Below are 27,157 nucleotides of genomic sequence, written 5' to 3'. Positions count from 1 at the left end.
GCAGGCCATATACGTCTGGAGCTCTAGATTATGCTGTCACATCAACAACTGACCATCCTCCTGGTTTACTGAGCAGCACATACAATTCTGTTTATATAAATAAGTAGAAAGAGCAGCTGGCAGTCACAGTACTAGTAACCTGTGCTTTTTAAAAGAAAAACACATACTGTAGATCGTGAGCAGGAGTCTTCCACTTTCTAATAATATGACACACATGTCTGCATCCATACTTTCTGGTCTGAATGCGACTAGAAAGCCCTTACTTGCATGAGGGTTTAAGTGACTGCAGATGGGATGTGTTACCTTCCTCCCCAACTGCGGTAAGACTTGATTTTAGAACATACCTGTAAGAGAAATCTTTTCTAGATTGCAAATTCAGGGAGTACTGCGTACCATAACTGTATTTTTCAAGCCCTTGAAAGGACTTCAGAAGACATGAAGCTAGGTGAAGAGAAAGGGGTTCCGGGTATGTAATTCAGAACATCCATTAAAATTCCACTTTGGGAAAACAAACAAGAAACCAGGGTCATTCAATTACCCAAGGCCCAGACGAAGAATTAAAGAAAAAAAAAATATATATATATATCTCTCAGTAAAGGGGGGTGGGTGGGGGTGGGGGATAAAAGAAAAAAAAAAATGCCATCATACACAGCAGGATGAATGAAATACCAAAACGTGTGTTCTCTCATTTAGATGTCCTGACCTAACCTCTCCCTCCATGCTGTAATCCTTGTTACTACAATAGACTGGACTTAAAAAATTGACAAATTTTCCAGATTCCACAAGCTGAAGTGAGGAGCCTACAGACAGATAAACCATCCAGTGATCTTCCGGGAAGCACTGATCATTTCTGATCACTACAGTAATCAGAAGAAAAATCTGGGACAATTCACCTATTAAACTACTACAGGCTTTCAGATATTGCTGGTTTCTCAGATTCCTTTTTAAGTTCAATTTAGCTGTGTATTTAAAAAATATAAATTGCTACCAAGAATATATGATCAGTAATAACAGGAACAATTTTAACTGTTTAGTGAAGCAGTTAAAATGAACAGAAGTGATCATGAATGTTTATTAATTACCTTCTGTTACTCAAAATCAAGTTAACTTTTTCTCCTTATTTGTATATGTCCCTGTATCAGTTAGTGGTAGTTTACATACACCTAAGGCCATTAAACTGCTGCTATTTATCATCCATTAATTAATCATATAAGACATATTTACCATGTCATCAAGACTTACAAGACATTTTATCGCAAAATAAAAGACCCCTGACGAAAACTACATTTTCCTTATCTGCAAATCCACCGACAATTTACCAGTGCATAAAATACCAACATATTGAAGCTATGTAACAATTCGTGCTAAACAATTACTTTCACAGAATTTTTAAAATTATCTTAATGAAATATTGTGAGAAAGATACAGGGTTTGAGCATTTTCCATATATTAAGGTTACTTTCATACAATGGAGCAGTGTGTTACCTTGGCCGCCTTCTCTGCTCACACTGATGTAACCTCCTGAATAATTATGCCACCAGCACTACAGTTTTGTAAGAGACTTAAACCAACAGCTAATAAACTTCTGTCATTATCTACAAGAAAGAAAACCTACTGTGAATGGGCATGTGGCTGTAAAAAGCCCAATTATCCATACAGCACAAAGGACCACCAACTCCGGGCTGTCACTAGAATAGCCTTCAACAGTTTTGCGCAGTCTCTGGAAACAATTTGCCTGACACAATCTGCCCTACAAAATCCACAGCCATCCAGATTTGTTGTAACAGCCCAAGTTCAGAAAAGTAGTAAAAAAAAAAAAAGACCAAACCCAAAGAAAAGAAACTAGAAAGCAGCACTGTTTTCCACCCCACCATGAACAAAACACAAACACTGAATTGCAGCATGTAAATCAAGTACCAGTTACAAGATCATAATGTTCAGTGCTTTCTGCATCCCTTGCGATACTCTCAGGAATGGTGGTATTTTAAAGGGATGGCCGTACTCTTTCCAGTAGATAAACCTCTCCCTCCCCACTCTCCTGTAGCGCAGGGCTGGGTACTTCCCCCCTGAATAAGCCAGCAAAGATATACATGATGATGGGGAGTGCAGAGGAGTGTTATCAAAACCCACCACATTCCTAAATTCATTTCCATTTTTGTAATTATGTTGCGAGTACACCAAGAAAAACTAAGTGAGTCATTAATGCCCTAAGCTTGAAAAGGCTTCTCTCTTTTTTCCAGCCAGGGTATGGCACAAGTGAATGCCAACAGATTTAGAAGTGCTGGGGATGCCTGCGTAACATCACTGGAAATCTTCTGGAAAGCCCAGGTGAAATATGGTTCAAGTTACAGAGGAAGCATTTCAGGAGACTACCAAAGCATCGCTAATTTCATAGGGATTTCATAGAGGCCAGTGGTTCCACCACCTTGCTGCACGCCACTTAATGTAATTATTGATGGGCTGTTCTAACCACCAGCCTCAACAGCTTTGGCCTCGCCATTTCAGAAGTGACTCTCATCTCCTTTCAGCAATGAAAGGGAACAGAGCATCCTCATGACAAGCCACATGAAATACTACCACCACTCAATGGAAAAATCTGTGTTCCTGCTTTCTGACTTGTAAATGCCACCAGACGTATTTAGGTTTACTGACAACTGACCTGAGCGCTGTTGCTGGCAGCGCTCTGTCAGAGATCCAGGCTCTCTCCCAACTTTTCTTCACAGGCATCTTCTCATTTCCCCTAAACTAGTCTGTCAGATGCAACATCCCTATCAGACAGCATGGCAAACATCCCTTTTGATTTCCGAGCACTGAGTGCTAATACAGCTGGCACCACAGCCCACAGCTCCTGCCATGACTCATCTCTTGTTGACTACACAGCTTCAACCAGGCTCCTACAAATGGGGCACAGGTAAGCAGGTCATCTGGGCTTTAAGTTATTTTCTAATCTGCAGAAAGCAAGGGCAAAAAAGCTAATGTCACTCTATATTTAAAAGATTTGTGTACCACTTATTTTTTACTGCACTTATTTGTAATACATTTTGAATCTTATTATTATTATTATTTAATAGAGATGCTACCAGCTGACAGAATAGCAACAAAGCGTATTGTTGAGTGGGGAGTTTCCCTCTGTGGGAGAGGGACAGTGCTATCAACATAACACAGACCTGAGTAGCCACAGAGCTTGTTAAATATTCCCAAAGGAAGCATCTATGAACCAACTTGAAAATGCCATTTACTGAGTTAATACTTCACATGGTATCCCTGTACTGTTGGTTTCACTTTCTTTTTCGTAGTTTCAAACATTAAAGACAGCTCTGGGGGAAATAATGTCTTTTCTCCTTTCTGCCTTCTACAGTCCGTCCTTCTTCTCCAACCAAAGTTCTCTTTCATAAAACCACATAATATTTTGAGGTTGGAAGGGCTCTCTGGCCCAAGCCTCCTGCTTAGAGCATGGCCAGCTTTGAAATTCAATCTAACTTAAATAGGTAGATCAGGCTGCTCATGGCCTTGTCCAGTTAAGTTCTGAGTATCTCCAAAGAAATTTCTCAGTGTCCCATAACTATCTTCCCTTCCATCTCTGTCCTCCTCAACTCCACACCCAAGCATATACACACAGGCCTTACCAGCACCTGGACCGCATCTACAAGCCTAATTTTGACACCTGGAAAACCATCTCTGATGGCTTATCTCCAGTGTCGACTTTATGCAGAAAACGTGTCTGTGTGCCTTACACAGTGGCTCTAGATTTTATATTGCATTTCGCAAGTACAGAACAGGCTGGGCAAATCCAAAGGGTTCACTCCTTGCCCTCTGTGGGGCTGTAGGAAGAGAGCAGCAAGGTCCCCTACACCCCGCAGATTCCTGCAGGGCACTGAGATCTCACACCTCCTCTAGCACCCTCCCACTCCCATTCAGCATGGCTCTTCCCTTGGCCACCTTTCCAATGACAGTTCTCCTTATCATCTGTTCAAAGTGCCCAGGGACAGGCAAAAACCAAAACTGAATCCTCCCCCCGCTGTCCCACGGCTGCCCACGGTGCTCCCAGTGTCAGCACAGGGACTGTACTGAAAAACCCACGTAAGCACTACATGTATGATCAGATCCTACAGCCCTGCACCAAAAGTTACTTCTGCCATCTTAACACCAAGAAGATCTTGATTAATTTATAGCAAGTATTATGCCCATAACCTGCTGTTCGGAATTTCCACTGCATGCTAAAACCCAAGGAACTGCTGCTGCTCCATATCTTCTATGATGGGCACACATACACACACACACAACCCCCCCGTTAAAAAAGCAAAGTGCAAGCACCAGATTTCAGAATTCCTAGCAAGCCTCAGTTTGGCCTCCTTTTACATATCCATTACAACACCATCTTTAATTACCTGATCTCCTACTTTTCACACGAGACCTTGTCTCATTTAAGGCCCCAAACAAATCATTTTAACTACTGAAAAATTATTTGAGACCTTGTTTTCCCCCTCATTGTTCAAAGTGTAATTCCATGCTTTAGTTCCCACCTATTATTCAAGGCCTTCTCTCTGGACAGACATTAATTTCTTCCTGAGCTCTCCTCTCTGGTGCTCATCACCATAGCCTTTGAGAGCTTAGCAAACACTGATTTATCTTCACAGCGTACCTGTGAAGGAGAGGTACCATTAACCTCATTTCATAGGTGCAGAACTAAAGCGCAGAGATTATCAAAGGTATGCAACAATTTAAAGGTTGCAGCCTGAGATGCCTTACGGCTGCATTTTCAGACCAGTCAGGCTTATACAATTTTTGCATATACAAACCATACTTCCCTGGGTATGCTACAGCAACTTGTGCCAGACATCTGCAAATTCAAGCTCTCAAGTCAGGGAAACGAGTGATAAGCCCTGATGGGAAGGTCAGGCGCAACGCTGCACCAGGGCTCTGCGCAGCCTCTGCCACATGCTGAAGCCATCACAAGGGCCACAGCAAAAATGAGCAGTTAGTCCTTCATTAAGGACTCTAATGAGAGGCTAAATTAAGGTTCTATAGGCACCCTTAATTCTATTGCCTTTTAACTTTGGAGCAAGTGTCCTCAGAACTGCAACAGTTTTGCATGCTGACTTGCGTTTAAATTCCTGGGCTTCAGAGGGAACCTAGAAAATCCTCTAAACAAAATCAGCAGCGTTCAGGTGCCTGGGTGATCAGTAGCCTGGTCATCACGGGCTCCTGTGTCAGCCACAGCACTACCCCTGCTCTTTTCTGCTGACAAACATTTAAAAAATTGCCTAGCAATTTCTGCATGTGTGATAAAGACTACCAAATTTTCCACATACAAACACTACCTAGAGTAAACAGGTGTTTACATTCATGCTGATGATTAACTACAGCTGCTGGCATGCCCTGCTGAAGGAACACAGCAATCATTCAATAAATATTTATAATCCCATCAGCAAGGGATTTATATTGTTGTCTCCTTCTTTGTTCCACTAATTATTTTAAGTTTTCCATTGGAATTGAAGGCCAATATTAGAAGTGGCACACCAGTAGTTGCTTTTCTCTCTCTAGTCTTACTTCATAAAACCTGATGTTCCATTCACTTTATAATATTCAAGGGGAAAAAATAATCGCATCACTACGTGTTCATGGTGTAAACTGACAAAGTCATGATTAAAACCATGAACTTAAACATCATTTCAGGAAGCAGGAGGTCCAGATCTCTCTAAATTTCATTGTTTGAACCTGAATATCATATATACTAGATATACTGAAATATAAAAGATGCCAAATTCTCTAAAACAGTGAAGGTACAACCTTGTACAAGCAGCCACTGTAAGAGGAGGAATACCTATAACAAATAAGTTTCTTGAGCAGGAACAATCAGGATCTTTAATTACTCAGTAAAGAATAGGACTGAAAAGTAAATGAAAAGTAGCACAGAAATTGTAGACTCTTAATTGCTAGCAGGGAGAAGTACTAACACTTCATGCAAAGAATTATATAACTCCGGTCTCATTATTTCAGTGACTTAAAATATATAGAGCTAGTTTCCCCTCAAGCAACTCTAAAGCAATGTTTTACCATCCATGCTCTGTGCTGCCCCAGGAATCTAATGACCACTTGTAGAAGGGCCTCAAAGTAAAATTAAAAAGTAATCCTGTTGCTAACAAACAAACGGGCTGTTGCACCACTGCTTTAGGGGAAAAAAAATGCAAAATTTCTACAGCTTGTTTCATGTGTAATGAAAATGTTTCACCAAAACCATCACACACCTGCCTGGCTAGAAGAAATGCTTGTCCCAGTCCTGCAGGGAACCCCACAGCCTTGGGTGCCTCACCAACAGACCCTGTGACTGAGTATCACGCTACTGTACAAGGAACATCACCAATTTAATTACCTTTGAATTTATATAAAGAACGTAATGCAGCTAAAGCCACTATTCAAACAGCTTAAGCATCTACAAACATAAGCCCTGTCACAAGACTTACATGCTGTTAACCAATATAAAACAAGAAAGGAGTAAAATAAGATTTTAATATATGCATATTTCTTACAGGCTAAATAATTTCATGGGATGCTCAAGAGCTGGTAATATTCTCCTTTATATAACTCATTCCTACTAGTTTGCTGTCTATAAAATGAGAATAATATGTAATTCTTCACCACTTCTTGGGTTCTTCTAGAAAGTATACAATCACTAACCACCATGATGAACAAGACTGTCGATAAACAGGATAACTTCCAAAATATTCACATAGAGCATCATAGTTGAACAAGCCTTTGCAATACGATAGCTGCTATAAAATACAAAAGTGCACTTGATGCAATGACCAACTGTTTAATAAAACCCCAGTATCTAACACAGATGAAGATGAAAAAGCAACAGAAACTGCATGAGGGTACAACACCTTTATCTAATGAGTGCATGAATTTTATCCAAAACAGAAGATGTTGTGACTGGGTCCTGTACAGGGAAAGTTTTAGCCTGGAAGTGGATGCAGAGACAACAGTTGCTTGCTACCACTTCTGTTTCATTCAGAAATCTCTGAATAGGAAAAGTTGACACTGTCTGTCCAAGCAATAAAGCTCAAATACAGTTGCTGCCTTTATCACCATGCCTGGCTCACAAACCAACACTGGATGGTAACCCTGTGGTGACAGGGTCTCTTTGGACAGGGGCATCACGTTCCATTCGTGCTGAACTGTGGTGCCAGGGCTATCCAGACCTCAGGAAAAAAAGCAACTTACGGAAAACAGACAGAAATACTGAAGAACTGTAACACATTAACGAAAATCTCCAGGGTACAACAATCATTAAACAGTCATTGAGGAGAAGGAAATAAGAAGCTTTAATAAATTTTAGTTATTTTAAACAATATTATTTTCACTGTGTTTTCAAGGCCTGCCATACTCTCTGCTCCGGTTACCAAAAGCCTTTTTTCTTGTAGGCTGCGACAAATGTATTACCTTTAGTTTCGATGAAAGCTGAGGTTTTACTGTACTGACTTGACAAGATCTGTGATGGGAGGAGAAACTCCCACCACACACACACACATATCCAATTGAACTGCAGGCTAGCAACACACACTCTTCGTAAAAGGAAAAGCAGTCGTCCTGCATTCCTCACCCTTAAGATCAATTAACATCTCTGCAACCTGAGCTAGAGATATCCAACACCCTTGTCACCACATTACTCATAAAACCATTAATTCTTTTACAACCCCAATCAAATTTACAAGGCTGCTTGCAAACAAGAACTATTTGTACCAATTTACGAAGGGGAGAAAATCTGGACAGGACCAATGCAGTTACTGACTGCAGCATTAAGAAACCATAGGCATATCACTTCCCTCAGTGTTTTCTCTTAGTGCTATTTCAGTAGTAGGTCTCTTCCATCAATATTTAATCCAGCTTTAAAACCACCCAGGGTATGAAAGGCAAAGACATTTGTTACTACAATTTTGGCAGCTGAGGGAGTTTCTACACCATAACATTGAGTCATGTTGGAGAGTAACGCTCAAGTGGAGTTTTTCTGCTGACATCATCCCAAATAGTGTCTCACATATCCAATATTCATTTTAACTAATTATTCCCAGAGTTCAGTCAACTGATTTCCAAATTTTCAACTCCGAGTTATAGAAAACTCGGGTTTTAATTTTTTTTGCTGTATTTGCTAGGCTAGGAGTCAAATGCCTTACCTTCACCTTCCAATGATTGACACAGGGAAAGAGATAGGACAATTAATAGAAAGAAAGGAGAGATCATCACATGCATTTTGGAGACAAATTCAAAGAGGCTGACTGTCCTAAAAATGAGAAGCCAGATGATTCTCACATAAGAATTGCGGAAGAATTAATAAAGAGCATCACTGAGAAAAACGATACATGATTTCACCACATATAATCTATGGCAGACCACTTTGTCCAAAATACCAATGCTCCGGTTAAAGAACATATACTAGGCCCTGACAAAGGACAGAAGAAAATTATTTGTGGGACTCTGAGTGACTGGAATGTTTTAAGGTCAGGGCTAAAAAAAAAAAAAAATGGGACCTTTTGGGTTAATGGGACTTTACTAGTAAAATTCTTTAAGCGTTGTGGGGGATTTTCTTTAATATGTTCATTGCATCAACACAGAAAATAAAACCTTTGTGCCAGTGGACTATGCTGCCGACAAGATAATAGGAAGAACCAATGCAAACAGAGTATCTTGCAGAAGGAGGTGGATGACAGAAACCAGAAGTAACATAAATAATACAAAATTTAACAGTAAGCATTCACAGCAACGGCCTCTGAACCTGCCTGGGTTTTGTATTACCTATGAGGTTCCAAAATCATTTGGAAAAAACCCAAACACTTCCAAGTGTTTTGCTAAAGAAAAGACTTAGCGCTGAAATCAGACTGGAGCGTGGGAAGAAGGGGTTTGGGTTTGTTTTGGTCAGAGGTGACCAAATCAGGCTGGGTCCCAAAACCACCTTCCTGCTCAAGACTACGCTGAAACTCAAAGGTCTTGGCAAACCACCCTGACTTCAGCAAAACGATATATGTCATTTTGGCAGTGCTCCAGGCAGCTCTGCTACACACCACTGCTGACGTTCACCATCAGTCTTGGTAATAATATGACAAGGGCCTTTTTCACGCAAAGCCTTATTAAAAGGAACAGGTTGAATGGTAGTGCTGCAATGCTGTGCAAGATAAATATAATACTTTTAAAATAATTTTATGTAATAAGTACCAACTTGTCTGAGTAGGCTGGGTAACAATTTCATGACCCATTATGCTCACACTGCAAAATCTCACCAAAATGAATATGATGACTGCACTAAAGTCAATATGCGTTTGCATAACAAAATTATTATTTTAGTTATTCTAGCATTATGTAGCACAGAAAAACACTCTTCAGAAAATAGGAGAGCTGATGTTGCAGGTTAAAACAAGGATATTTGTTTAACTGAACCAAAATGGATGAAACGTCCAAGGAAAAAGGCATCTGACTCCAGAGCTGGGATCTTTTTTACCCAGGGAGCTTTAGGCACTACTGCACGTTCCTCTCATGCAGCTGTGTCCCACTATCACAGCTAATGTGGTCTTCCACAACAAAGCTTCAGAGGAGTAAAGACAGTATACCTAACAGCAGGAGCTACAGTATCTCAATATCCAGGCGCAGCTCGGCCAAGGACAAACTGAAGTCACCTTTCTTCTGTGATTCCCAGAGGACTGTTCTATTTTTAACTTTGTTTTCTTTCGGTTTGATCCTTTGGTTATTCTAATGTAGTTTCTGCAGTTTTCCGTTAATTCTGCCTCCATACAACACACTAAGCAATACCACAAATGGGAGGAAAAGAGAGTAACAAGCTCATAAAGCGATTGGCTCAGACAATCTTCAAATGCACTGGCTAATTGGATGTATAACTGATAAATGATGATGGAGGAGGGATGGATAACAATGCAGGGAGAGGAAACTAAATCTAAAAAAGCTCCAACTCTGTTCAGTTGAATGAACAGTAGGTCTTTGATTTCATTAGCTCTGATATTCTGAGTATCATACTAATAAATAACTATCTTCTCAAGCACGCATTCTTCTAAGCATATGAATACAGAAGGAATGGCTCTGCAGTTACTCTAAATTTGCACAGTAAACAGCGTAACACCAGCCCATAATTAAATTAAATAGAAAACATTTAATTGTCCCCACTACATGAAATTCAATTTCAAGACAGCATTTATAGCAGCACCAGCAGCACCTTTTCGCATTTTGTACATTGCTTGAAGTAGCTACCGCACATATCCAACCAAATAGTGACATGTATAGTACATGGAAAGACCAGACAAAAGAAGCACTTGAGCACTTGTGTTTGATGTGGTATCTCTTTATAAAGACTCCAGGCTCAAACCTCCTGTGACATGTTTGGCCTAAGGAGCTGCAAGAAGCTGCGAATTCTGTGCATCCAACTCCAGAGAACTGTGCACTATTTTGACCACTCAGAGTACTGTGATCACTATTGTAAATACCGCTTCAAAATCTGACACAGATTCATCCAGTCTGAAATACTCATGACCTCCACAGGCTTCAGTCTGTACTATCTATTTTCTAAGTAGAAGGAAAAGGAAAACATATTAGATATTCAGCTCAATCTTAGTGCCTTACATTAAGTCAAGAGTTAATAATTTATTAATCAGCATTCAAGAAATCCTTATTACACATGACAGTTTTTGGAGGGGTTTTGCTTTCTTATTTAAAAGACCTTCAACAACAACAACAATCAGCCAGGGAACTATTCTGACATACTGCCTTGACACATTCCTTTGATTTACATATTAAAGCAAGAAAAAGTTACGTGCCTTCACTAACATACATCATCTTCACATTTTTCAGTGCTAAGTAGATTTAAAATTTTTAGTTCTTGCGTAGAAGCTTTTATGTCAGTATGTTACCTGTTACAACTGCATCATCCCCAAAACAGGTCTTTATCTTACACGAACTAAGTCTTGACAACATAGACAAATTATAACCTTATCAGCATGGTAAATTTTCTTAAAAATTGAAAGAGATCAAAAGTGTATTAAGGAGAAACCAAGTAAAAAACCAAGCACCCTACATTAGTTTACTTTTGGAGATAGGCAAGCATGGTGCACTGGGAGAAAACCAAAAAGAAAATCTCTTGCTTCCTAATTTTCCACTCCGGTGCTGTAAGGCACAATCACGGTCACCGTTCTGTCTTAAAACAAATTTGAGGGTCTTATGATTTATTACAGCAAAGTGGAAATGAAGCCAAATGATGCAAAAAGATTCTGACAGCCACTCACATAGTACAGAACAACAAAAAAGTGCATCAAACGTGGACTGTTCAACAAAAGGCACAGCTTCACTGCAAAGCTCCCAAACCACCAGGCAGAAAAGCAGAAACCTTTACAAAAAAAGCTATTTTCTGTGCATGACTGGTTCTGCTGCCAAGACCTCACCTTGACAGCACCGCAGAACACCCGGGGCAGCAGCTGAGTGTGGCTCCCCTCCCACTGTCCCTGTGGGCACCTCTGGGCAGGTCCCTTCCTCCAGGAGAAACCCAAGGCAGACGGGCAGCTCCGAAGCCTGACAGGTACAGGGGACAAACCGTAACAAGCTGCAGGGAACTGCTCATAGTTTGCACTGGGACTTCTGAGCAGGTGGTTTATTTTTGTTTTGGGTGAGCTGCTGCTGTCACGTGAGCACAAACAAAACCCACCACTTAATTCTTCATGAGTGGTCCTGGACCCGCGGCAGGGAAGCAGCCCACTTGAGTTACTCGAACTGAAAAGACCAGGTCACAGTGGAGGCTCAGAAGACAGACTTTCACTCGATAACAAACATTAACCATTAACTCCAACTTACACATCCGAGATCGCTGCCTTTATAGTGATTTTAAAACATCCATGCGGTTTTCTGAAGGCACTCTACAAGGGCTAGCGCCACCCTATCACTTCTCAGCACAAAGTGTTTTAACCAAAGGTTTCCAGCCATCAGACTCCAGCTGCACCTGAAATCTTACCTGGGTTTGCATACAGACCCCACTTTGAGAGCAGCTGTGCCACTTCAGCTGCTTTGTATTGTTCATCAGCAGCCACAGTCAGATAAAGCCCTAACAGGAACAGACGTTTTAATGCTTGCACAAGGCTCAGATTCTAACAAGGGAGGAATACCATTTGCATTTGGTGGGTTTAGGGTTTTTAAACATCTTAAAAGCATAACATTTGTCACAGCCAGAGGAAAATGAGGTCATGCAAAATACTTACTTCGAAAATGCTCTGAGGCATAATAGTAGACATCCTCATAGCCCTCATGGTAATCCTCCTCTGGCCGGTACTTTTTGCCTTTTCTTCTTCTTGATCTTCTTATCTGCTTGACGAAGCCCAAGAAGCGCTCCATCTCCTTCCTCAGCAGCACTAGCCAGCAGCCCCCTTTGCCCTCTGCTTCACAAAGAGCTGTCCCAGCATGAATCAACTGCAAGCATTGGAGCAAAGCTGCAGCCTGCAACCGGCTGCTCCAGTACCATTTAAAAAACCCCTCCCTTATCTCAGCTGTGACTAGGAAGCATATTGTTTTCCCTTAAAAAAAAAAAAAAAAAGGGTGGGGGGTGGACTTTATCAAATCTACTGACTGGAATATTTCAACATTAAAATAGACAAAGGAGGAAAATACTGAAGTGAAAGGAGAAACTCAGTATTTCAAGCAGTTATTAAACAGCAGAGGACAAAGTTGAAGAGACCTGCCTGCCAGCAAGGGGAAGCCCAGCACTGAGAGCTCCCTATCCTGTGTCTCCATCATTTGAAGAGGGGCTGGGAGGCGGGGATAGATGTTAGTCAATGGACTGAACCATATCTCAAGGCAAAACAGGTTTTCATTTGCCGGTTAAACTCTGCCCTCATATTTACCCAGGCACAGGCTCAGGATCCCGTTTGATTTCATTTGTTGTAAGAACAGGAAACACACCGATCCATTTCTGGCATCACATATGCTGGATGAATAAATAGCAAAAGTGGTTTAATCCGTACACACAGCCCACTCACCGGCAAGTGTGCGCTGAATGTGTTAATTGGAGCAGCAGGGAGAAAGCTCGGCAGCTGTTAAAAAATGACACATATACCCACTGGGCATTAGTGTATTCTAATCACTGCTAGATCTAAATATTAAAAGGCACTCCACAGACAGGTCTCCTATAGAGCTGGCCAGGCTATATTGCAATAGGCAAACAAAGGAAGCAACATCACAAGCGCACCATGATGATACTCATTTAAAATCCCAGCAGAGTTTTAAAAACTTGAAAAATAAGGTACAGCTGACTATCCTTTGTACAGGATGACAGGAGCAAAAAAGCCTGAAAAGGTGCTGGCTCTCTTCTCTTGCTGCGTGCCTGAATCCCACACACATTCCCTAAGATAAGGCTGGAATTTCATCCGTGTTTCTGATGAAGTTTCCCTCCTGCACAAGAACAAAAGCAGTGGCTGCTTGAATCCTATCACATTGACATCCACCACAGGGGTTTTTTTGTAACTGTGCTCCAGCCAGCCAAGTGAGGTCTCTAGTCCAGCAGGACCTCTCCTGTCTGCTGGCACAAGTCGGGCATCAGTCAGTTGCCTCAGCCAAACCACATACTGAACATGGTCACCCGCACTCACGCTCGCAGGCGATACCATTTAGCACCCATGAGCCTGAGGAAGTCTGAGAGTCTTTCTGTAAAACAGATTTTACAGGGTCATCACCTGGAAAATGAAGAGCACGCAGAGGTGGGACTAGTTTCTGGTGATGCAGACATTTCAGTGAGTCATTATTCTGCAAAGAGCAAAGCAGGGCAGTGTTTTTAAAAACGTGAAAGTAGCAGCAAAGCGAAAGCCAGGATTGCAATTTATCATTGTTTCAAGAGAAGTATGCAGAGTCGGATCAGAACTGAGGTGGGATTTTCTAGTTTTGAAATACATAAAAGTTACTAGCAGAGATCAGCTAGACCTGCCATCAGAGTCCTAAACCAAACACACACAAAAAGCAGGCACTGGAATTCTTTCAGGCTTGTTCCAGCTTCCCAGGTGTTTTAAAACAATATTGTCACAAACCCACATCCATTTTATCCATAAAAACTCACACACACCCCCGGATGCTCCTACCATGCTCCCCACAGGAATAAAGACTCATCCTCCTTGACCTTACCAGCCCCTGCTTTTCCACTGTGAAAATGCAGCTGCTGTTGCTGGCTGATGAACACCCTGAGGACACTATCAGAATTATTTTTAGTGTAACTTCTATAAGAAGGTTGTGTTTTATTACAAGTCTGTTTTTATCACACAGCTTCCAACTTTCAGAGGGTAAAGACCTTAGAGGACTATTACAGGCATATTACCAAAAATAAAAAACGCCAATAAAACTTTTGATATGGATCTTTAAGAAGGGGTCACTGTGTGTTCTGAAGGTTTCAATTCACATATCTTTTCTGTGCTCTGCCAACAAGCAGCAAAAACATTACATTAGTACCATGAAACATGCAAACTAGACAGACTTAGCCTACAGCACAGGCAGCGCTCTCTTTTCAGAGAGGAAAATGTTTTGATACTGTATTTGCTCCTGTAGAATACTCTACCTGACAGATGTGCAAAAAATTCCTTATTGGTGTCAGAAACATTCATCTTGAAGACAAGTCTTGCAGCCATCACCATTCCCTGAAGTTAAATTATAACATTAAATTAAAAAGTAGCTGTATAATTTTGAAAGAAGAAAATGTAAAAACTTCCTTGTTTTTAAACTGGTCTCTAAGTGAGAGCTGAAAACCACAATCGAGCAGACGTTTGGCTTTCATCAAGTAAATACATCCTTCTCCAGCACCTCTGTTGCTAAACATGCTGCTGCAGCAGAAGCTTCTGCTGGAGAAGCAGCTTCCCTGGTCCTCAGCGCACCTCAGGGAGGCTTCAGTCCTTTCCATAACAAGACCAACACAGCAAACAAGCAGACAAGGGAGCAACCAAATCATCTCAGCTAGCACAATAAACACCAGATGTAGTACACCAACTGCCTGACCATTTTCTAGAGAGAACTGACCTAAATCCGGGCAAATTTTGAGCTTTAGAAAGTGTGTCATTACCTTGCGCAATGGACCTTCCGTTCTCTTCACATGCTCATGAGGTGCATCACATGAACAGATGGCTAATGTAGTAAAGCAGGAAAAAATGCACTAAATGGTAGTACTGGTCAGTGTTCATGGTAATGGGTCCCACCTATCTTGTATGTAAAGCATGAAGGGGTTGAAGGGGAACATGAGCACTCTTCAGATAAGCACAGGGTGTTCTTCACTGTATATCACCAACTACTACGGTCTACAAGGGCAGGCTCCATCTCCTGAACTGAAGGCGCAGAAGCACGCTCACAGTTTCTATCACAAAAGCATATAGTCTCACCAGCATGTAAATTATACAGCTGTTTCCTTTTGCATGAATGCAAACAGTAGAGACAAAGTTTCAGCTGTTTGGGGTTTTTTTGGGTTGTTGGTGGTTTTTTTTTTTGTTTGGGTTTTTTGTTTGGGGTTTTTTTTTTGTTTTGGGGTTTTTTTTGTAACCTGGAGCAAGCTGAGCTTTTGACAGGATTTTCCCCACCCTGAAATATTACTGCATTCAGGACAATTCACAGAGAATTCCGGAAATACCTTAACTGAGGACAATGTTGTTATACATTAATAGGAGTCAGAATATTAAGTGTTTCACTACACCATAAATTTCTGAACAAAACATGTTTCATATGCATTACGTACTACCTCCACTGCTTTGCTGAGAACACTGGAGACATTCATTAGCTACTCATCATGCCATACCTGTAAATATTTTATCATAGTCCTACTTTCAAACATATAAGCAGAGAATTCAGTTTCACAAACACAGTTTACTGTAGTTAGAAAAAAACCCAAACCAAACAGCTAACTACTGCTTTCCCCACTGCTCAGGATTCACCCTTCTGCAGCTTCTTGTGGCAAACAGCTCATCCCTTCCGGGAAATGAAGATGGCTCTTTCAGCCTTCTGCTTGAAAAGGAATAAAAAAGCTGAAACTAATAGACATATATCACAGTTCCAGAAAAGCATATTGATTTTATGGGAGGAGCAGAGAAAGAAACAAACATTGGCTTTCAACTTTTTAAAACGTAAAACATCAAAGACGACAATGAGTTTCATCCCTTAATGACAAAGAGAATAGAATAATTATGCCTAGAGGGCGTAAAATTAGGTGTTGGTTGATATTCTGAAGCTCTCTCTGAACTAGAATTTTGAGAATTGATTTTCTGGTGTTATGATGCCACAACAGAAGTTGCAATCTAAATATGTCTCGAGCTCTTTGGCTCATCCTTTTCTCCATGAATACACCTACTGCAATCAAAGCAAGTGCTCTATTGCCATTTCCAAGGTGACTTCCTCAGAAGAAGCAAGGAATATCATGCTGTGTCTGGCATGATCTGCATAATAAAAATTTTGCCAAGTGACACCAATTAGATAATATTTACATTCTCCACTCTGATAACTGATTTGTATAAGTTAAGAAGAAGCCCCATCAAACTGGATCTGTCTCTCGTCAGTGACTTACTGGAAAAGAGTTCACAGCAGTAATAAAACAAATATACCATTAAGACACTGTTCTTTTCAAATAGTTGAGCTGAGGCATAAATGTTTTTGCAGCCATCGATAATTCTCTCAAAGACAGATCTCAGCATTTAAGCTTTAACTTGCCTTTGTACCCATTGGAAAGATTAGGTCTCTCATCATCATGTAAGATACTTGCATTTAACATTTTACTTGCACAAAATTAGCTATGCAGTTATCGAGGTAAACTTTCATGAGTGACACCTATTTTCTACAGCACTTTTTCCAGAAACTGGGCAAAGAAGTAGGAAAAACATTTTGCTATCCAAGGATAAGCCATTAAGGTAGTAAATATTTAACAAGGATTTCCATTTGAAGGGGCTTGGGTATCAGGTCTGGCTGAGCCCCATAGCAGCCCCCACAGCGAGCGCTGTGCTTGCGTTGGTAGCTGGAAAGGTGCTGATAACACACCAGTGGTTTGGCTGCTGCTGAGCAGCGCTGGCACAGCATCAGGGCTGGCTCTGCAACATCCCCCCTCACCATCACCAGCAGGCTGGGGGTGGGCAAGATCTCGGGAGGGGACATAGACAGGGCAGTTGAGCCAAACTGACCAAAAGGACATTCCATACCATATGACATCTGCTAGGTATAAAAGCTAAGACAGAGGAGGAAGAAGGGGAAGGCATTCATTATTTAGGACATTTGCCTTCAGGAGCAACCACTACGCATACGGAAGCCCTGCTTCCCAGGAAGTGACCAAACATTGCCTGCCGATGTTTTCCTTCACTTCCACACGTGCAACTTTTGCTGTTGCTTCATTAAACTGCCTTTATCTTGACCACAAGGTATTTTCATCTTATTTTCTCTCCCTCCTCCCCCTCCCCATTCTGCCAAGAAGGGGAGTGATAGAGCAGCTTGGTGGGCACCTGGCATCCTGCCAAGGTCAACCCACCACAGCTTGCAAACATTATGTTTTGAAACCAGAGCCTGTATACCAAGCAAGCCTCTCTAACACTTTGAATCATAATTACAGAATGGAACTGGCACCAATTAACAGTTCTAAGAGGTATTTTGCATCCTGTTCATCAGCATGCTTCAGTGTGTAAAAGAAAAATATTTTAGATGGAAGAACCCTCCCTGTGTCTCCCTCTGCTTCTCTGGGCAGCTCTGAAAAGCTTTCTGCTAGAGGAAGGAATGCTACCACCGGGAGGCAGCCATGGAAAAGAACACACGATGGCCGCCACAGAGACCTACCTGCTTCAGGTTACTTCCTTGGAAAAAACCCCACAAAATTATAAATGCACAATACAAAAATTAAGATGAATATAAACAGTTCTTGGAGGTTGGCTGAACAGAAAACATAGTTCTCTTTCCCTTTTCCCTCAAGCCCTAAACCACAAAGATACAGTAAAGCTCAAAAGGGAAGAACCGTTTCTTCTCTGTCTCTTTCAATCAAGGGATGTCTCTGATAATCTGCTGTCATTGTTTCTGGGGACCAGCAGTAATAGACAAAGGAACTACTCCCCTTATCCATCTTACAGTACCATCTTGCCTGACCTTCTGATTTTTCAAGAGCAGATGTTTGTTTACATGTCATAATTGCTCACGTTAAGGCTGCAATTTTCCACTCAAAATTTGCCCTAAATATCTTAGTGTAAAATGTGAGCTTATCAATTTGAAAATTACCAAATGCCTGTAATTTACAATCTGTTAAGCACTGTGAGATCATACAGTCCATAAATGCAGCAGCAGTGCTGTGTACAAAGACAACACTGTCTGTGAAGAAAAACTATCAGCCCGCCCCCCCCCCCCCACCTCCACCCCCAGGTACCACTGTACCACCTGAAAGCCCTCTGAAGCAAGCTCCTGAACTCAAGTTCTCTGCTTTTCCTAAAGATGCCTGGAGAGACCATCAAAAGCATGGGACATACTAAATATTACACTGCACATGTCTCTCATTTGACAACAGAGGAGAAAAAAAGAAAAAAACCCCGCAAACTAGTGCGCCATCTCTGGAATAGTGCTGCATGAGAACTGCATAGTGATAAAATACTGGTCATTCACTACTATTATTTTAAAGATCGGATACTTCTCATATACTGTTAAATTATTAGTTTGCTCTAATTTTGATGTATTACACTCAGTTTCACAAGTCATTCTCACATTCTTGTTAATTGCTGCTCACTTTACGATCATAGACTATCATTTCCCTCTGCTCCTGAATTAAAGAATGCAAGACTTCAGAGCTAGAGTTCAGCTTTTCTGTCACCTAGTTCTAAATTAAATAGTAACTCTTCCTTTTTTTTTTTTTTTTTGTAAGTGAACCACCACATTTTCAAGAGAAACCTGCAACCCTGCAACTGCCAGCAAATCCTTGCGGGAGTTCTTTATTGTATTTTATCATATACATATTATTTCATATTAATATCCCAATGGTTTTGCTTTTTGCAGCATTTTCTCACATAGAAGTGTGCACATAAAACCATGAATGCCAACACAGTGAATGAGGATAAAGTAGAACACAAAGGATAGAGGAAGAGGCTAAATTCATTTAGAGAGAACTGGGGAGCTGCTTGTGAGTTTTAATACAAGTACACTGCCTCTCATATATGGAGGATGCTGAGAAATCTTTGTAGCACTGTTTTGAAAGGGTCACTTGTCAAGTTGAATTTCATGCAGAATGTATGCTTCAGGGAAAAGAAGCTTTTTGCCTTTTTTTTTTTTTTGTATGCAGTTTGCATACATTCTATTTTTCTTCGTCTTTTTCCAAGCCTATTTGGCTTTAAATAAGTGAGTAATTAGAATACACGCGTATGCAGAAACAAATGTTAGCTTGACCACCCCCAAGGAAATATAGCTTAGGTAAAATTAAGTACAAAAAACGGTTTGAGTTTGCTTAATATTGTGTGACACCAATAATCATTCTACAAGAAAAGCTAACCAGAGTACTACTCTAACCATATTTAAAACCCCTCAAGGGCTGAAGCAGTAGATTGATACTTTAAAAATACTAAAACTAGAACATAATTCTTTGAGAAGTCTGAATTAAAGGTGTTTCCATCTTTCTAAAGAAACATAGCAAATGGCTAGAGGGAATTCTACCAAGATTTTGCATACTGTGTCTGTTTTATGCACAAAGTATATCTCAAATCAATGATGAAATACATATGGAGAAGTAGTTTGGAATATGAATATGGTTTTTTCTCCTCATTGAGTAAAAAACATTACATTTCAAGTCTTCAAAAATGGCATATTTCAATTCTAACTATAATTAAAATGTAAGTAGAGCACTAGAAAAAATAATAATTAATTAAATTACAGCTCACTAGAACAAAAATACCTAGCAAAGACATTAAATGAAGTTCTCACACAAAAGCATCCAAATATTTTCTTAGGCTGCATACCCTAGACTACAGGAGCTATATGGTGCCATCACACAAGGCTGAGGTATGTGGGATTTCACAGTTAATTGACAGTGGCAGACCTGAACATGAAGTGTGAGATTTAAGGTAGGCTACAGGAGAATCCATCACTGAATATCTCTTTGCATGTAGAAGCTGACGCGAGAGACTTTTTAATATGTGACATTAAATGGATTTAGTTTCTTTTACCTCATGGGATTAGCAAAAATGGTTGTGGAAAAGCTTCCTGCTCATCCTCCCACAGATACATCCTTATCCTACTCACTGAGGCTCTTCCACCATCTCCATGGCCACAGTCTCACTGAGCTCTAAGTACACACACATACATATTCCCATAGATTATCCCACCCTATTTCCATGGGCGTAAAGAAGTTTCATCTTAAAACACAAGACCAGTATGACAGGGAATACTAGAAAGAAGCAGCCTCCACGTGCCATTTCAGATAAATCCTCTTCTCTACCCATCTTCTGCCCGATATCAATTCTCTGTATCAAGGATATCACATGAAAGATTTAGATCTACAAACTCTTCGGTGCAGAGGAATGTCTGTACTCCCCAGCAGCCCCATAATGGGTGTTCTACCTCTATTGCTAATACTTAGTAAGAGTAACTATTCGGAAGCAGTGAAAGCCTTGTTATGTTTCAGTATTGAAAACATCCACTAGTCATGTACTGTGCATTTCTCTGATCAAAAGACATTGCAACAAAAAAAGTTTTGCTACTTGTTTAATAAATTGAATGAGCAGTTAGAAGTAATACAGGATGGGCAACAGGAAAGAAATCTGACAGGGAAGACTGCAACTAGGAAACTGGAGCAATGAAAAAGCCCCTCTGGGAAAAAACACAGGCATCCAGAAAGTGATTTGTATCCTGAGCCTCATGTGTTTTATCAGGGTCAAAATATGGTGAATACAAACAAAGATTTTATTGCAGGTGAGCTCTGACAAGAAGAAAATTCCACTCAACAGTCAAGAAGAGACAACTACAGACAAATTCTCCATTATGATCACATGAATTTACAATTAAAGACTATGTAAATATATATGCAAATTAAACCATCCATCTGGAGCCCACAGCCCTAGAGGCACAGGCCAACATGATGGCAATGAAGAATCCAGTTTTTCAGATGGATTAACCCTTCTCCTTCTCTCTAAATACCCACCACATGCAGCTGTTCCCTTTTTCTTTTTAAATCCTGAGTTTTAAGTAACTCCTGTTGTCCTTGCACAGTCCGAATCCTACGAAGCGTACCAAGAACACAGACTTGAAAGGCAAAAGGACAACTTCACATGTAACCTCACATTAATGAGGCCCAAGTATTACATGTCCACAGAACTGAAGGATCACAGTTCCATCCACAGGCTCTCAGTACAATAGCAAGGCCCATTGAACATTAGTGTGGTACTTCATCTCCCTCACGCCAAACAGCAGTTTGGGAAATGAGAGCTGCTGACATCTCTTTATGAATGAGGTTTGACTTCCCTTCTGTCCCCATCCCAAGGGCACAGACGAGGTTTTGCAGTTCAGATTGTAATTTTCTTCCTAGCGCAAGTCCACTTTCTTCCACCCAGGAAAAAACACAGAAAATCTGGTTTACGCTGTTGCTAAGAGGTTAACAAAGAAAATTAGACAAAGCAAATACACAGACTTCCAAATCATCTGCTCCGTTTTCCTCCATGAGAGCAGTGTTGCTCGTGTTGAATGTTACCAGGCAAATCACAGGGGAAAAAAATGCATTACATCCTGGGCTTGTGACACTCAACCACTTTTGCCATGAGTGTTGACATTTCCTGCTGGAAATCCACTCCTACAATACAGCTTTGCCATACGAAATTGCGGGACAAAAGATAAAGCGATCATTTGTTCAATGTTGCACCCTTCACAGGGTAATGATGCAGGGTAGAACAAATACTTCTATTTCTGTTTGTAAAAGACTATGAGATCATTGACTTTAGCACACACTCCAGAAGTGATGGGATTTTTGAGATTTCTTTTCTTTGAAAGTTAATAGTTCCCAAACAAAAGATTACTTGAAACTTACATTCTGTGGCACTTAGCAGGGACAAAATAGACTAATTTTTCAAACTCCTGTTTGATGATGCTTTGTGCTTCAGGATTTACTTCATTCCTCTCTGGTGGCCCTCCTCGTCATTGGTAAATATAAAGGCTTGTCAAAGTGTTCTCAGGAAGTCATCCCTAACGCATCCACTTTAACACACTTTGACACACATTTTCATTATGTCACTTTCTTCCCCATTCTCTTCAACCATACCCACATCTTCAGGCGTTGTTTCTTTCTCCTTCTACAGGTTATGTTCCAGGAATCTGCTACTGCAGCTACTGGAGTTTTTGCACCCTATGATGTATTTGGACATCTGAATAAAAAAATATGCATATCAAGAAACACATAGCATTCCCCTTTGTTAATTACAAAAGCCGCAGAAGATTAACACGCTGCTCAAAGAGCAAGCATTGTATTTCCTAACACATACATGAAGTGGCAGAGTTTGCAATTAATCGCTTCAAGATTCAAGAGACCAAGATACCCTTAAGACTTCAGTTTTTGCCAACACTAACCAAATAATACAAGAAGAAAATAAGGAAGTTTTACACCAGACCAGGTAAGTTATTATCATTCAGTTTACAAAACTGACACAGCTAACTTCACCATCCTTTAGAGTTTGAAACTAATTGCACATCCCCCAGTTGCAAAGCACTTTCTTTTAGATGCTCGGTATGTATCTATAAACAATAGTTCTAAAAGATGAAAATTCAGACTGGATGTGTATTTTACAAACTGAGTTGTTCATTAATGGTATTTTGATTACTCAACCAATAAAATTTTGCCCAGAAGCACTAAAGAAACTTTGTAGACGTTCATGCATTCTCCCTGGTTTTATACCATATTGTGCAGAGTATCACATGGTATTGACTCACATTTAAGATTCTTTAATAAACTATTTTGGAATTTTCAATTATTTTTTCTCCTTAAAAAAAACCCCACAAAACCACAACACCTTAGGTCTGCATTTAACCTCTTTTAAAAAAAAAAAAAAGTGTTTCAGGTATTTACAATTTAACATCCTACTCTCTACTCTTGGAATTGGCTCACCTGTAAATTATTCCATGCACTACCTATTCAGGTGGAGATCAGAGCCTTTTTGTATATCTGTAATATAGAATCTCAATCTACAAGAGTTTAACCTCCCACACCATCCCACTGAGCTGAACACGATGCCCAGTGGTAGTGAGCATTATGATAATGAGCAGTTCCTGCACGAGATGCTCACAGCTGCACTGAGATTGCCACATCCTAAGTTCACATACAGTCAAGCCACAAGTTTTGTTTTGCTTAAGAAAAACATAACTGAAATAAAAATAATCTCACACTCATTTAAAGATGGAAAAAAGTGAACTTTTTTGTTGGATGTAAAGATCACATTCTGGAGGTTGAGGGTGATAGCTTGACATATCATTTTCCAAGAAGTCTAAACAACCACAATAAATTTACAAACATAGACATGCCGCACTGTTAAATTTCATTTCACGCTCAGTAAGCAAATATTACCAAACTGTAAGTACTGTCACCCTCTGTCTTTTTAGTTAGAAATCTTGTAACCAATAAAGGTTTGACCTTGAAATATTTCACAGATGGATGAAGTCACTTAATTTGCTAGTCACTTTGTCACAGATTTTGCAGAACTGTGAAGTTAGGCCACATTTACTCTAATTTCATTTCATGATAACTTTACAAACTGTATAATCCGTAAGAGTCACTAAAAGTGCATTAATGAATTGTGTGTCTGAACTGTCATGAAAAAAATCAGGTTTGAAATTAAAAATGCTGAGATAATACCGAAGCTGAAAATAATTCTTTTTTACATTTAGTACTCCTAGAGTTATTTTCACTGCCAAAGCATAAAAAGTAAACCCACACAATATTTTTGTGGAGATTTTAATACATTAATAAAACTACTAGAAGTTTTCTTTTGATGAAACAAGTGGAGATATATGGCCTTGTGCAAAGGGATGACTGTTACCGGACACAGACGTAAAAGTCTGTTAATCAGGTTTTTTAACATGGGCTGAGCCTACAGTGATGTGTATTTTAAAGGGAAAATTAATGGAAAAATTCCAGTGCCGTTTACTCAAGGGATAGCTATTTTCTGATACTCCCATGCATTTAATATACTACAGAGTTACTATACAAAACAAATAAGCAAATATATACAACTGCTACCTTTTTAATGATTTAGTTAGCTAAAAAAATGCTGTTCAGTTACAAGACATAGCTCATTACCACATCAAATCTCACTGAATACATTAAATCACATTTTTTCCAAAGAATAAAAATTCATTTCAGTCTAATTGCCAAATAAGAAGACTAATTGCATAAGAACTGCAAAACTCTGAAAAGGACTTAGGATCTCTAATGGGTTGTAAACTAATGTAAACAAACAAGGAAGTTGAAAAATAAGCATTTTGTGTCTTCCAAGAAAGAAGAAAACAAAAAGGAAACAAAATTTAATTTGAAGTACCGCTTGGTTACTCCTAAGCATGTTATTTGTGTCCCAAATGAACCCCTTCTGAAAGGGGACCGCCTCCATCCCACCAACATATACCCCAATAACTGACTCCCCACAGGGCATACAGGTTCCCTGAAATCAGAAAGACTCTTCAGAGAATAAAACCAAGGTCCATCCTGCCCAAGTCTAGAAACAGTCTCTCTCACACTTTCTTTCCCTCCTGCCTCTATTGTCATGTACAGAAGCCTGTTCAAACTGAGTAAGACCACTGCACAGCACATTGACCCATACTACCTTTTATTCCCACAGTCACGGCTTCCATCTAAGTTGTCCATGGTTTGATTTTAGACATATAATGGAAAATATTTGGACCAGACTCACTCTTGGTCAGTTATGTTCACATTTTTTTTATTTTGGTTACTGTTACCTTTAAAAACGAGTTCTCTGAACACTGTCATTTACTGAGGCCAATGGGAAAAAAACTTCCATTGACTTTCCAGGAGTTCTTTTGTCACATCCTGAATTTAAGCTTTAGGGGCTACTTTACAATAACCTAATGGGGGAAGACCCTTCTCTTTTGCTGCTTATTTCCTTGATGTCATCCACTGTTACTCACAAGTGCAGGGTCCAAACTCTGACAGCTGGCAGGCAATGGCAAAAACAAAGCCTGCAAGAGCTGGGGGAGAAAACACACTTGCAGATCTGGCCTTAAAAAATGAAGGCTCTTTAATACAGAGTATCTGTGCTACAGAAGGAACGACTGTTACAGTGCCAATTCTTTTGTAAAAAAAAAACAGGAATGGAAGAATTTCTGTCATTAATTTTGGAAAAAGACTAACCATCTGGTTTAGGAAAACTAGTCTATACCCTTTTAATAGTATGTAGACTAGTTGGGCTAAAATCAAGTCCTATACTAATGCATGCATTAATGATTTATGAGCATTTACGTCTCTTATTTTACCTAGTATACTTAACACCTCTTAAGGAAAAGTTATAAGTGAATCACATTTATGTTTATGAAATGAATATTTACATTTGATTTAATAAAATGGGTCCTCTCTGCCAGTGTAACCAGTTTTCCCAGGATCCCTTCTGATACCACATCCAAGAGGTGAAAGGGAAAACATGACGCTGAATATTGGTGGCATTTTTTCTGAAAACCACACTGCTGAAGGCATCACATGCCTACTAATATTCGATAAGCTGCTTTAACACCAGCTCCTGCACTTAAGTAAATGAGCATTTCAACTTGTAGTTCAAGGACAAGGTTTAAAGCATACAAAATTTAGGAGAAGAGCTTATAAAAAAAGTGATGTAAAGACATTCTTCAAGTCAAAAAGCAAAATCCAAATAAAGCCAGACCATTCCCTACTAACTCTCTGCATTTACCCTCCCCCCTATTTTTCCTACTTCTACAATATTTTGGAGTCCTAGATTGGCAGTATTGTTCAGTTCATCAAGTAACTGTCTTGAGTTCAGAGTCCTTCAATCTTTGTGCAATGAGAGGCTAACCTATAGAGTGGGCTACCATTCCAAATAATCCATATTTCTAAACCAGGAGCAGGGGGAATGGCACGACACACACACCACAAGAAAACCAAAATACACACCCATTCACAAAATACAAGGTGAAAAAACATTCCTTATTTCTGTAAGAAATCAGCTCAGAACTGAGGCATCAGAGCTGGACTATGCTTTCCATACTGGGCAGACAACCAGTGACTTCAAGCTAAGCATCACAGCGATTCATGGAGTCACAATATGTACCAGCACCTTGAAACCATGCAATGGAGCATACAGCTGAACTACTGCCTCATCCCACCAGCTCCTTTCCGTTTCTGACGCATCCACCTGGTTTTGCCCCTAGATGGGCCACCTGAGCTCAAAGGGCCAAATATCACAGTGTCACCAACATCAGCAGTTATACAGAGACTGACAATTATTGAAACATTTTCAAGAGGTTTTTTTACACTCCCGACAAGTCAGGAGGTAGTCAATGTTCCAGCAAATGAAGTCACAGTATTTGAAACAAATTAAACTGTCAGTACAGAGTCGCAGGGGGTTGTCTAGAAAAGGGGTTATGCTAATGCTTGTGTACACGTGCTTAAAAATTTACGCAGAACAATGTTTAAATTATGGTAATGGCCTGCCTGCAAGTGAAAAAAATGCAGTATTCAAGACACATGCAGGCCTTCTTCCAAGCTCATGTGTATTTATTTTTAACAGGCATATCAACATCCATTAAGCACAAAGAGAATTAATTTATTTTGCCCAGTCACAATTATGGTTAATATGACTCTAGCATTAATTAACACTTCCATTAATTTAAAACTGGACCTAAAACTAAGGACCAGTCATTTGTGCTCATTAAGAGTCCATGGCACCTTCATGTAAGACAAGTGGCTACTGCTAACGTCCTGGAAAAAATCTCAGCAACTGCTGGTAATTCCACTACATTGGCATGAAGTAGATTTTCCTCACTATTTCAACTAGAGAAGCTATGGCTTGCGTTGTAGTTATTCAACAGTCCCAAACACATTAGTTGTCACCTTTGAGAACTCATGGAAATGCGAGACAACTAGAAAAGGTCAACTTCAGTCTTTAAAAAACAGAGGGGGGGAGGGAGGGGGGCAGGGAGGGGAAGATCT

The 27,157-nt window shown here is 40.0% G+C and overlaps 1 protein-coding gene across 7 annotated transcripts in view; it reads right to left on the bottom strand.

Moving 5' to 3' along the window:
- The window catches only part of GRIP1 (glutamate receptor interacting protein 1), a 328,959-nt gene that overhangs the window by 219,059 nt on the left and 82,743 nt on the right, over positions 1–27,157 (bottom strand). For 6 of the 7 annotated variants that reach the window (XM_056341974.1, XM_056341975.1, XM_056341976.1 and 3 more), the window contains exon 1: positions 12,246–12,759. The exons of the other annotated variant lie outside the window; for it this stretch is intronic. In XM_056341974.1, coding sequence (XP_056197949.1) covers positions 12,246–12,378 — 133 coding nt within the window. In that variant the 5' untranslated portion in view covers positions 12,379–12,759. Of the gene's footprint in view, positions 1–12,245; positions 12,760–27,157 lie in introns of those variants that run through there. 7 annotated transcript variants of the gene reach the window in all.

The sequence above is a fragment of the Falco biarmicus genome, chromosome 5 (assembly GCF_023638135.1).
Source record: "Falco biarmicus isolate bFalBia1 chromosome 5, bFalBia1.pri, whole genome shotgun sequence".
Classification (NCBI taxonomy): Eukaryota; Metazoa; Chordata; class Aves; order Falconiformes; family Falconidae; genus Falco; species Falco biarmicus.
The sequence above is the reverse complement of the archived record's forward strand: the minus strand, read 5'-3'. Positions and strand labels throughout refer to the sequence as shown.